We start from the raw sequence: 13,660 nt of genomic DNA, 5'->3' as shown, positions 1-13,660 counted from the left end.
GGTTGGTCGGTGTTTGTAACGTCCGAAGTAGTCTCGCTCTTTCTTTCTCTCTATCTCGCTGGCAGTTATACACGTTGCCTCGCTGCTGCAGTGCGTGTTCGTTCGTGTTGCTCGATCGAACGTCCACGCGAGTAAACGGTCGGTTATACTCAGTACACGTTACGACGCTGCAACGTAAACAGCCAAGTGAAATCGCATATCGTATCGACTGTAGCGAGTGATTCTCGCCAAAATAGAGCGAAAAATATTCAATTTTGTGCTGTGTGTTTTTGTGAATAAGTAGAACAGTATGGCCCCATCCAAACAAGGAAAATTAGACGTATTGAAGAGCATGCGTGAAAAGGTCAATTGCGAGATAGAAGATGAACGACACGAATTCCTCTCTCAACTTGAGCCCTTGATCAAATACTGGAACCACCGACTACCCGATCTTAGAGACGTTTTTCGAAAGGAAGAAATCGATCTGCTTCTGAGGGATTCCGTCGATGTCAGCAAAAGCGATGAATGGCACCGACATTATTACGAAGGAGAACAATTCATCGATTTCGTGATCCGCTGCGGTTACAAGGACGAGCCCGACCTCGACGAAGACGGCGAGCCACTGCTGCGTCGCACCACAGCAGTTCATCGTGTGGCCAGACGCAAGGACCCGATTTACTCGAGAAACGTCAACGTCAACTACCGTGAGATTTTGGTTATAGGATCTGAACTGGTCCGTAAGCTTTTTAAAATATACGAAAGGTTCGATGTGAACTACAGCGACGAAGATGGATTGACGCATTTTCACGCGGCCTGTCTCTATGGTTGTTACGACGAGCTCGAGAAATTTCTCGAGCTCGGTCAGGATCCAAATTGCCTTCCCCGAGAATCTGACGCGAGCTCAGTCGATCCACCGTTACATACGGCTATAAAAAACGACAGCGAGATGTTCGAATTTCTGCTGAAAAATGGCGCCGATCCGACAGTGGTCAACGCAAGGGGTCTGCCGCTTCTGCACTCTTTGTGCACGTCAGACTGCAACATCCACTCATTAAGGAAATTTTTTGAGTTAACCGACGATGCTCAGAAGAAGGTGTCGATCGATCTCCTTGACAAATTCGGTCGGACCCCGTTGCAATGGGCCGTGTCGAACCTTGCCATGAAAATTGTCGATGTACTCTTGGATCGCGGTGCCGATCTGTCTAAACTCATTTTTCCCAGTGAAATTAACGTTGAAGTGAACCCGGAGTATAGAGTTTGGTCGCCAGAATCTAATAAATTAGGATTAGCATCTCGGGCCCTTATCGTCATTGAGCGCCTCGAGAAAAGAGGATACCAACTGAACCGAAGCGGTGTCCTGACAGTCATAAAATTTTTCTCCAAATACGAATTGTTTGAGAAGTCGACGGATCTCGAAAACTATAATTTGTTCGACGACGAGGAGTTTGTGATAATAGCGAAAAAGATGATGATAAATTCGAATCTGTCACTGTATGATCTGATCCGATTGCGACCCGAACAAGCGAAACAACTCAAATATGAGGACTACTACAAATTAGCACGGCCGTACCAATTGCGAATGCTCACCAAAGAGTATAAAATGGCTTGTTGTGTACATCTGAGCGAGAAAATATTCAGAGGATTTTTTCGCCAATGGGCACTCGATCTTTTCTTGGAGTTGACACGCTATCAACTTCCGATTCTTTGTTCTGAAATTATCATCAAGCAGCTAAACAATCAAGATCTATCCAATATGTGCTTGGCAGTTGTAGGTCAAAGCTAATGATGGTGATCAACATATTTGTACTTATTTTTCACTGTCTGATTTCATATAATTTTTGCTTATTTTCTATATCATTTGAATAAAATAGTTTTAAAATAAGCAGTTTTGATTTTATTCTTGTTACACACACACCCAATCATTTTAAGAAAAAAATCAAATTCAGTACGCGTTTACAAGGTACCTAAGTCTTTTATCTACATAATATTCATATAGAAGTTTCACACCACCGTGCAGCTTGTTCTTATACAGCTGCTTACTGCATTTAAAAATCAGTCATAATTTTTAAATTGAATTTTTTTTTTAACGAGGAAATGGCATCCTCAAAAGTTTCCAAGAAACAAAAATTATATTGCACGTTTTATACATTATAAACGCGACAGTCATACGAGCTTTGATAGTTTAAATTTTTCTTCGTCAACTAATTTTTGGTATTTTGTCTTATCTTTTTTGTAACTGTACCCTTTTTCTGTCTTAATTACTTTTGTGCGATAATAAAAGTATACACAAGCAAAACTAAGACCTCCCCAACTATTAGGCATATTCGATGTTGTATTCCAAGCGATGAATTTTTTATTACCGTCAAAAGATCTTTAATAAGTATCCCCGATATTTAGCACTCGTAATATGTCTATGTAATTGTGTCTCGTTCGAGCTGTATAAACATGTACGTTATAAACGTGTGAGCGAGCTATGAATTTTTGTTTATGTTAATATCGTAGTTCATGGTAGAGTCAGTTGCGTATACGTTACGCACGTCGCAGGCTCGAATCGAGAAGGATCGCACACATCGACCGAGGCAAGTGATTCTCGCGAAAAAAATCCATACGCCTTAAATTTTATAAACCGCTTGATACCACGTTATTTTTCACGTTAGAAAAATATTCACAATGGCCCAAAATCAGGTGGAAAGTTTACAAGCAATGTTGAGGCGCGTCGACTGGAAAAGCGAGGAAAGCCGACACGAATTTCTCTGCCAATTCGACTCTTCGATCGATTCGTTCAACGAAATTGACAGTTATAAAACAATTTTTCGACGCGGACAGATCGATCGTCTTCTCATCGATTGCATGTATTGCCCCTACGGAGGCACGGCTGTAGCTCCGTACGACGACGCTTACGAAGAAAGAGAACGATTCATCCAATTTGTGATCAGGATCGGCTACAGGGATGAGCCCGAAATTCAATTAGGCGGACCTCGAACGATGCGTCGCACCACGGCGATACATCACGCGGCCACGCGCGGCTACTACGACGACGTCGAGGAGCTGTTTAAAATATACGTACGGTTCGATGCGAACTACACGGACGATTCGGGCCTGACTCATCTGCACGCGGCCAGCATGGCAGGTGCCATGCTGGCCGTACGCGATTTTATTCTGCACAAGCACGACATCGAACGCGTCTGGCCGGAAACCGGCGAGACGCCGCTGCTCCTGGCTCTGAACAGGCGTCACGACGAGGCGGCCGTGTTACTGATACTGAACAAGGCCAAAATGCAGGAGCCCGTTGTGCGGGGAGTGTCAGCCGTGGAGCTCGTCGTTGCGAGAAACTACGAAGATCGCTTGGTGCAGTATCTATTCGATTACTCGAAGACGTTTATGCGGACATGGACTAGGGACGCACTCGAGTTCATGGCGAAATTCGAGCTATCGGAGGAAAGTTGCGAAATAGTCGTGCGGAATCTAAAACATGAGGATTGGTGGAATATTTGCGTGGCGGCTCATGGATTGTACGAAGAATTGTACGCTGAACTAGCCCGCTTAGTGAAGTAACATTAATTGAATAATGCGAAAAAATTCTGATATAATGAGCATATTTGTGATACTTTTTAATGTCTGGATGAAAATAAATTATGTCAATATTTCGTATCGTATTTATATGAAAAAAAAAAAACAAAACAAATAAATTCATTAATTAGCTTGGACTCTGGAAGTTATATTTTTTTCAATGTTATCATCAAATGTGAAAAGTTTTTATGCACACGGTCCATGTGAAAGCTGACAATGAGAAGTATTCAACACGAACGGATTGAAGAACTGCAAACAGCTCTTATGTGTAATTTAACAATAGCCCAATGTTGAAGGGCTTCAGTGCATAGTCCAACAACTTCTTTACGCCAACATGCATTGTTTTCAAGAAGCGGGTGTCCAGAAAATTTACCCAAATAGAACGAAGATAGATAATAAGTATTTAATACGCTTTATTGATTAATTTTCATTATTTTAACGTATTTACATTATCTATGCCTCATAGAACCTATTAACACTAACTAATGTAATAGAGCCTGATTTCTAAGTTGCCCAATAAATTTTTAGGAAAGATCTACGTGCATATAATTATGTCTCGCTCCGTGCGAAAACTTAAATTATGTCTCAAATTCTCATTCATCGACTGAATTGTTGGTATTTTATCTTATCTCTTTTTCAACAAAGTCTATTCCTCTCCCTCTTTCTTAAAAATTATTATTTATTGTGAAAATCCAATAAGATTTTTTCCGTCCCTTCAGCAAAATTGTTTTCTTTCGTCAGATGCAGGGATTACAAAGTAACGTTTAGCATTTTATCGTTTTAATTACTTAGCCTACAACTTTACAAAAAGTTTTCAATCAATAAATAATTAAGTTTCTCGAGCACGTGGTAATGACGGAAAACTCGATGCTTTCGGAAGTTTTATTTGTCAGCTTCGTAAGGAAATCTACCATAATACGAAGCTTCGTGTAATTCCGAGCTGTGCCAGTCGCTCGATCAAACGTAAACAAAAATTCATAGCTCGTCTCGCGCGCTCGACATCTCGCAACATCGTGCTTCGATGTACATTCAGTCGGTGCGTATCGAGAAGGATCGCAGCAGCACATCGACCGGTTCTCGCCCGAGCGATTTTCGCGAAAAATAAAGTGAGCGCGCGCGTGTAAAACTTTTCCCCCCCACGATGATGTACGAAGATCACCTGTCGTATCTGATGGGTATGCTGCATCCCGCCGACGAGGCGTGGGAGAGCGAAGAGTGGCGACACGGATTCCTCTGCAGATTCGACGCCTCGATGCCCGTGTACGCCGACCCGACGACGATCAAAATCTGTCCCACCGAATGGATCGATCGGCTTCTCATCGATTGCGTGCACTGCGCGTACGAGGGCAAGGCCGACGCTCACGAGGCGAGAAAGCGATTCATCCGATTCGCGATCGGGATCGATCACAGAAACCTCGCGCCGAACGACGACGACGACCATCGGCACGAGCCGCGAACTATCAAACGCGCCACGGCGGTGCATCACGCGGTCAGGCGCGGCTACCTCGACCTCGTCGACGACCTCTTTCGCGTCTACGACATCCGGCTGAACTACGTCGACGAGACGGGCCTGACTCATCTGCACGCGGCCAGCATGGCCGGCTGTCACCGGGTCGTGCGTTACCTGTGCATGTTCGGCCACGACGTCAATGCCGTCTGGCGGGAGACGGGCGACACCGCGCTGCACCTGGCGCTGGCCGCGGATCACGGCAGGACGGCGGCGCTGCTGCTGGAGGCCAAGGCCGACGTGACGAGAGCCAACAAGGAGGGAATCATTCCCGTGCAGCTCGTCGCCGCGAAAGAGTACGACAGAGCCGACGAGCTGGTGTGGTATCTGACGGAAATTCGGCAAGGATTTTTCCAGAATTGGACGAGGGAGTCGTTGATGCGCGTGTCGAGGAAACGCTTGTCCTTGGAGATCTGCGACATGATCTTGAGCAGTCTGAGCGAAGAAGATTTGTGGAATATGTGCGTGACGGCTACTCAATATATACGATGAGAATATTTGTGGTATTTTTTAATGTCTGATGTGTATAAATTCTGTAGATATTTTGTAAAAAAAAATTGACGAAAAAATATTTTACAATGTCCGGATGTAAATAAATTTAGTAAATTTTTCGTATCTTTCTTATGTACGAATATATTAAAAAATAAAATAAGATTCGTTGATTCGCTTGGACTTTAATTTTTTTGTGCTTCAATTTTCATTTTAGTTACATTCGCAAAAATGATAAAGAAGTTTCATAACTTGCAGCTATTCTTATACGGTTGCTCATACATTTAAAAAAGCAGTTAAAGTGCACGTTCTATACTTGATAAACGAGATGGTCACTCGAACTTTGACGGTTCCAATTTCCGTTCATCGACTAATTTTCCATATTTTATCTTATCTTTTTTCTAACTGTATCTTTTTCTTTCTCTCTCTTTCTCAAAAACGAGTAGTTCAGCTCAAGGTGAACAACAGCGAAGAGTCCGGCTTGACGCTTTTCTAAGCGGCCAGCTTTGTCGGATGCGAAGGAGTCTTTTTTGATTTTCAATTGCACGGCCATGACATTACCGCTGGTTAAAAACTGGCTATCTACTGGAAGACATTCAATTACTTTCGAAACTAGTTCAATTTTTTCAATATCATCGTAAGCAAAGATAAGTTTCAGTCGTCAGGCGTTATTTACTCGAAGCGATGGTATACGAAAAAATAACTCAATCATATATTATTATTGCACACGAGCTTTTAGGCCTCAAATTTTTTCTCCTCGACCAATCGCTGGTAACTTCTTTTTTCCATATCCGATGTCTTTATCTCTCTATCTCTCCCTCTCACTCGAAAAAAGAGCACAAGTAAGAAGAAGATGTAAAGAAGTGGAAAAAAATTACACTCGTGCCAAAAAGTTGCAAGAATGCTACCCAGCCATCGAAATTTTTTTTCCCCCTACAAATTGAAACGCTTATAAACTTACTACTGCTACACGTGCGCCAGCTCGGATGGATCGATCGACACGTGTGCGAGCAGCGCGCGTCAAACTTGGCTTTTATCCAATGATACATTGTTCACGTTTAATACCTACGGCTTCCGATTCTCAAATTTATTGTACATCGATACATTTAATATACAAATATTACATCATCCCCCACCGCGGACTTTTCCTCGCTTATAATCAACGCACACACAGGTACGCACCATTGAAAACGTAAAGCTTTTCCGCTTCGAACGCAATCAGCCAAAGTAATTACCGGCCCGTCGTCGCGACACGCGTCCACCGCACGCGCGCGGCGCAAACTACGGCTTCTCTCGAACGCTCTTGCAGGTGTTTCTCTCTCTCTCCGTCCTCCTCTGTTTGCATATACACCCATTCCTGTGTATACAGGACGACTGCAGCATCTCTCGGCGTACAAAGGGCACATAATTACTCGCCGAGCAAATATACACGCGGACAGAGAGAGAGAGAGAGAGAGAGAGAGATGAAGGATTTCCCCGGAGCGATCAACACGCGCACTTAGATACAGACGCTGTACGGAATTTGGTATACACGTTTTCGAGGACGAACTATAGGTTGATCGTTCGTCGACGATTCGATCAGTATACACGTGTGTGACCCAGTCCAGAGAGAGATAAATTTTTAATTTTCGGATTCATCTTATATACGCGCGGGCGCGCATGTAAAATGTAATAAAGAGAGGGAGAGAAACGCGTGTGCCAGCTGCTGCTGCTGCTTGTATGCACACATACACGAAGGGCGTCCGACCAAAGAGCCGCTTTTTCACTGCGAATCTCGCGCACGTGTGCAGCAGCGGATTTATTAATACGCGTATACGCGTGCATGTACCGTATACTTTTCATTCAAAATCAATCGTAGCAGGCGGCGCGACGCACGCGAGTCGATGCCATTGATGTTTTTGCGCCCGCGTGCATATGTAAATTGCGCGCCTGAGATTCTATTTATACATATTGTACGTATTTATAGGTACGGAAAATTTCGATTGTGCGCTGTACGGGATTATTGTTGTCGTTCGTCGGCGTTGTTGTTATTATTACGTAAAAGTCGAAGCGTGGAAACAAAACTTTGCGTCGATGATCGAAAATGACGGCGCTGAATCGCCCGTATTTAGCACGATGTTATTCAATCGGTACGTTATTGTGACGAAGAATTAAAAATACGTACGAATTCGTGAAAGAAATTGGGCAGTCCGCGCCGTTTAACGAATATAAAATTGAATTTAATGTATAGATTTTACATGAAATTCAGGCTTCAAAATTCAAGCGATCGATAATGAATTTTCATTCAAAGGAAAATTCAGTCGTGTACATTATTTTTGTTGAAAAAATTAACAAGAAAAAATTAATATCGAATGCTCAAATTCGATTGAAAACGAATGTTCTACTATCGATTTATTTTGGAAAAGAATTTATGAAAATACAATCATAATTAGTGCCAGCCTCTGCCGCTAGATAGCGAGTATACCTTTATTTGTAAATCTGCAAGTGGCAAAGGTAAAATAATTGTATAAGTCGAAAAAGCGAGGTTTACCAGATAGTCCAAGACTGTATTCTGGGTCTCTCATAAAAAAATGATTGTAAAATCTGAAAATCTTTTTACCCCTCTGCCTACGTGAATCTACTTCCGCGTAAAAGGATCAAATGCTATCCGAATCCGATTTACAAAGTTCTACATCAAATTCAAAAGCAAAAAAAAAATTTAATTTCAATTCGAATCGCATCGACTCATAATGCAAATATATATCCCGCCACGGTGTAGCGGTCCGTCGAAACAAAGGCGCCTCGATGAATGAGTGACTTATTAGCTTTTTTCATTGCTATTAGCCTGTCATCGAACGAGCGCGCCTTGCTCGTTCACGACGACGAGCTGCGAGAAAAGCGGAGAGAAAATGAAAGGCCGTGTCTACTTATATGCGATCGATAAATCGATCTCTCGATGTGCGGCGGCAGTTCTTATCGCGTTAACTCGATGATCTCGGCGCGTCGCGAGCTTTTAATATAGCTCATAGTATATAGCGAAGTAACTCCCTCTGGACCTCCCCGTTTACGTTTTGTAATTTTAAAATTTATCGATACGTAATATAAAGCTGAATTAACCGCGATGATGAGAGTCAGCCGCGAAGATTCATAAAGTATAACGATCAAAATTAAGCCTGACAAGTGTAAAAACAAGCCGCGAATCATGATTCATCTCTCTCTCGCACCGAGCCCGTAAATTTATCTTTATAAACGACGAGCGAGCGAGAGAAAGGCCACTCGACTGTATGCGCTCGCGAGAGAGAAAGAGAGACTATAAATTTACGGAACGTTCTCAAATCGTCGACGACATCAATTCGTTTCCTTTTTTTTTTTATTTTGGAGTTGATGTACTATACTGCGCATCGTGTGCTGCTGCTGACGAACGAGCGATGATATATCAGGTACACGAGCTCTCATTTGAAAATCACGATTACTCCGCTGTCGACTGTGCGGTCGATGAATTGTATAACTTACAAACACACACACTTCATCGGATATTCTCGTTGTCGCGTATTTTATCGAAGCTGCACCTGTGTATAGAAGCGCAGGGCGACAAATTTGCCTTTGTTCGCGTTCTGTGCGCTCCTTATCAGCTTACTTCGGACGTGGTATATAGTTTTATAACGTCCGACGTCGGTACGTGCCGCGTCCTCGATTTTCCCGCGCGCGCAGCTGCAGCTGCTCTTATCTGATATCTCGTTCGTCCGTATGTGTGCGAGTGTGTGTCTACTTTTATGTATACACCGCGACGCGATATATATACACTTAAGGCGATGTGTGTGCTCTATACAAAGGATCGTTATCGCGGCGAATTGAAAAAGAAAAACGTGCGGTTGGCTTTATCGAAGCATCGACACTTTTTCGGATTGACCAGCCCTCGCGGCGTATATGAGTATAAGATCGTCAGCGAGAAGTCGAAGAATTTTGGTGTCACATTGTCGATACCAAAAAACGGAAGATTCTCAACTAGAACTAATATACAATTTCCGAAACTATATACACTGTTTACATCAGACTTTGATATTTTAAAATAAAACCGTACGAAAAATTCATAAAAATTTAATCATCATTGATGTCGATCTTCACCGCTAGATGGCGAGTACTTGTATCTGTCGATCTGCAAGTGGCAAAGTAAAAATCACTGTATAAGTCACAGAACCTCAAAAGAGTAATCGATGTAGTTTAATTGTATTATTAAGCATCAATTTAAATGCCAAATTGAAATCCTCCTCGCAATGGAAAAATTTCCTCCATTCTTTCATTGATTTTAGTTCAGAAAATATTTTTAACGCTGGACATTGAATACACTGGAAAATAGTCGATCGAATTCGTACAAATTTTGCCAGGCTCGCGCAAAATATTTCGAGTGGCATACGCGCACACGTACCCACGCATTATCGTGCGCGCATTTTCGATCATACCCAAGGCAAAGTCAAGTGCGAATTCGCGCATGAGGTGTATCGTATCGTAGCGATATACAAGTGTATCGAGCTGCGCCGAGATTATAATTCGGTATATTTATCGAGGCTCCTGCCCGTATTATTTTATATTTTAATGAATTTCGAGAGCTCGCGAGCGAGCTATAACGGGGCGCAGTCAATGAGAAATCGAGTACTTTATGAAAATTATCGTGCGCTCTGGCCTACATTATGATATATCGAAGCGCGCGCATGTGTGTGTGTGTGCGTGTGAAAACGAATTGATACTCCTGCAACGGGAGAGGAGCTTTAAATCTTCGGATCCTGCGCGTAGAAAAAGGATCTCTTCCACTATCTTTCCAACTCCTTCAGACACAATGACTCGCTCTTTGCTACTACTACTATACGTAGCAAGTCCATTTCATTGGTAAAAGCGATGTGTACGATAAAATTTTATCCTATCTCTCCTTACCCTCGATTCTCCGTCGACGAGGCGCAGATATTTCTCCCTCTCTCTATTTACCCGATGGTTATTGGCCGATTGCCATTCGCCGCATTTTGCACACTCTGTGCTGTGCTCGTGTGTCTGCGATGCACACACGACAGCGGCTCCCCCGAAGTCGAAGAAGAAAAAAGAGCGAAGAATAAAAAACAAAAATGAAAAACTAGCTTATATGGCGTGTGGAGCCGAGAGAGAGAGAGAGAGAGAGAAAGAAGATCCATCACGAGTCGAGTAGAGTGCAAAAAAAAAAAAAAATTCAAAAAAGAAACGAGGTTGCCAGCCGCGACTATACTCGATCGACTATATGTGTGTGATAGAAACAAAGCGTTATATACAGTGCCGATGTCGGTACATTAATTATACATTCGTCTCGTCGTCGACGCGATGGGAGAAAAGAGAGGTTCATCACAAGGGAACTTGGGTCGCGCGATCGAGTCGTCGAAGCTATCTCGAGATCTATATAGATATTTTTTGGGGATAATATGTAATCGGGTCGAGCGCTCGAGAAAGCTCTTTAACGAAATGAAAGCGTCGAAGATTTTTGCCATATTTTTTTTTATATATAACCACCCTATATACATACGGATCATATATTACACGATAAAAATGAGGACTGCGTGCGATGCGCGACTGCGGACGCGTGGGTGGATGCACAGAGAGAGAGAGGGAGAGAGAGTACCAGCAGCATCAGCAGTAGCAGTAGCGGCGACCGAGAGGCGCCACTCCGACCATGAATCTCTCTATCTCTCTCTTTCTTTCTCGTACACACACATACACACACAGAGCCATGCATAGTCGTCCTGAACGAGGCAGCCGAGCTAGAGTGCGTGGCGCGTATATATATTTCGTTATCTTTCCTCTCGGTGGAAAATGCGAAAATTGATACTCGCCCGTTTCTGTATGTGTGTGTGCGCGCGCGTGTGCGAAAAGACAATGGATTCGACCAATTGATTTTGTTATATGTACCTTGTGTGTGCGTTTTTTTTGCTTCCTTTTTTATATCGAATATCGTAGGGTTCTTCCTGATCTTATTGATTTTCGTGAACAATTTTTCAATTAGGGAGGATAAAAGAGAAAAGGTTTTCCGTTGTAATTTTTTGATTAAATCGTGTGTAACTCTCCCTGTTGAGGATGCCTAACAATAATTATTGAGCCTAATGACCAAGGAATGATCACTATAGATAAATTTTTTCTTCTAATTGGTAAATTCAATACAAATGGAAAAACCCGATGTCGATACCTAAAGAAAGTAATAAACTAATGATGAACTTTTCGATTTGGATGATTCTGCGAAAAATTATGAATCTCACGTAGAATTTTGCATGATTTTTCCTCTCAATAGGTCGATTAAAATAATTTTTGGATTAAATTTTCTCACGATACTCTTGAAATCATGCCTTTTTGCATGTATTTTTCAGTAGTAAGTTAGTTCTTGCAGTAGTAAAATAAAATATTTAAAAAAATTGATAATCCTGAACCATACCTCTCCCCCCACCTTAAATGATATAATATAACACAGTCTTCGCCACCAGATGGCGAGTACCTTTTATTTGTAAATCTGCAAGTGGAAAAGTCAAAATGATTGTTATGTATACGGTTTGCAGATCGTACCGTGAAATAATTTTCGTGTGTTTCATTTCAATTTCATATACTTCCAAGGGAAAAATCGACCACTAATCTCGAAATTGTGATCTATCCAGCTACAAGCAGCCCTGCCATCGAATGATTTCGATTGATCTATCGCTACACAAAAAACGACGCAAAAAGCCTCCTTCCTTCCCTCCTTCCTCGCGCGTTTTATACTTTTCCGATTTTTTTATTTATGCTGCTGCTGCTGTTGCTGCTACTACTGCGCTACAAAAAAAAAGAAACATCGCAGCAACAACGGATAGCTCTCGCGAATACTTATGCACGCGTCGCGTATGTCAGCATCCATAAAATATTCAATAATCGTAAAAAAAAACGTACACACCTCGAGTCACGTATAAAAAAAATTTACAATCGTGCATGGCGTATATATATATCTGTTCGATGTTGTACATATAACATACACACTCGACGAACGCGCCTATATAACGCGGCAAAAAAAAACAAGATGCGCGCCTCGCGTGCAGCACACACACACACACAGTTTTATTATCGCGTTGACCGAGATAAAATGTATATTTTGCGCTAATAAAATACTCCCTCCCGTGTTCGATGTCCTCGATGAGGGGGCGAGACATGGTTTTCTTCGCACGCAGCTGCCTCGCCGCAGCACGAATTACATGCACGTTTGTATATTACCGCGTATAAAAACCGCGAACGCGTTGCGCGACTGCTGACAATAATTATTATAATTCGTCGAAAGTTTTCATCGACGAATATTAAAAGTTCGAAACTTTCCGCGACGATCGCTGGGGATAGGGTTGCCTTTTGTATCGATGCTTTCAATTAGTTTATTTGATAGATCCATTCGAGTCATCTTTATCGACGCTTCGTTTTACGTTCTTGCTTCCTTCATATGCGTTCGGATTTTATTTCAATCTTTTTATTTGGATTTTCGCATAATACCGTTTCAAGGCGACATTTTTATTAATCGTTTGATTGTCGTTGAACAACGATGTAGAGAATGTTATAGGAGCTTCTCGTTTCGTGCCTTTTTTAATGCCAGTAACCAAGGTCTATCGAACGGATTGAACAATTATCCAGTAAGCGTTGAATTTTCGTTTTTCGCTATTAACATTGATTAATTAACAACAACAAAAAAAGAAATAAACACCTCGGTAAAAATTCTTAACAGTAATAATTATTGCATGATAACTGCAAAATTAGCATCTAAAATGTTTTAAAATACGCGGCCATGGATTGGCTTATTCTTGACAATTTTTATGTTAAGATTATGTAAATAATATTGAGCGCACTCAAAAGACCTGAAAATGACTATGAACCATTTCAAAACCAGTTTTTAATCGATTTCAATACGATAATATTACTTTAAATTTCCACCACTAGATGGCGAGTACCTTTATCTGTAAGTCTGCAAGTGGTAAAGTAAAAAGAATGGCAAGGTATCATACTTACACATGAAACTTGTACACGGGCATTTCTGTACACAAGTAAAATGTGTACAAATATTGGACATATTTTACTTGTGTACAGAAATGCCCGCGAACAAATTTCATGCGTACGAATGAT

General features: G+C 41.9%; 2 protein-coding genes across 4 annotated transcripts in view; one reads left to right on the top strand and one right to left on the bottom strand.

Moving 5' to 3' along the window:
• The window catches only part of LOC106659613 (receptor-type tyrosine-protein phosphatase kappa), a 95,602-nt gene that overhangs the window by 29,347 nt on the left and 52,595 nt on the right, over positions 1 to 13,660 (bottom strand). The gene's annotated exons all lie outside the window — the stretch shown is intronic.
• LOC106659614 lies at positions 2,489 to 3,671 on the top strand. The gene is made up of 2 exons (XM_014382230.1): positions 2,489 to 2,558; positions 2,637 to 3,671. Exon 2 carries the CDS (start codon positions 2,650 to 2,652, stop codon positions 3,532 to 3,534), a length of 885 nt encoding a protein of 294 aa, XP_014237716.1. The 5' UTR covers positions 2,489 to 2,558; positions 2,637 to 2,649; the 3' UTR covers positions 3,535 to 3,671.

The sequence above is a fragment of the Trichogramma pretiosum genome, unplaced genomic scaffold (genome assembly GCF_000599845.2).
Source record: "Trichogramma pretiosum strain Unisexual culture from Peru unplaced genomic scaffold, Tpre_2.0 scaffold39, whole genome shotgun sequence".
Lineage (NCBI taxonomy): Eukaryota > Metazoa > Arthropoda > Insecta > Hymenoptera > Trichogrammatidae > Trichogramma > Trichogramma pretiosum.
Note: the sequence above shows the minus strand (reverse complement) of the source record. Positions and strands in the feature narration are given on the sequence as shown.

What these genes read in the sequence shown, in the direction of transcription:
- LOC106659614 (XM_014382230.1), top strand. Translation starts at nt 2,650, where the DNA reads ATGGCCCAAAATCAGGTGGAAAGTTTACAAGCAATGTTGAGGCGCGTC.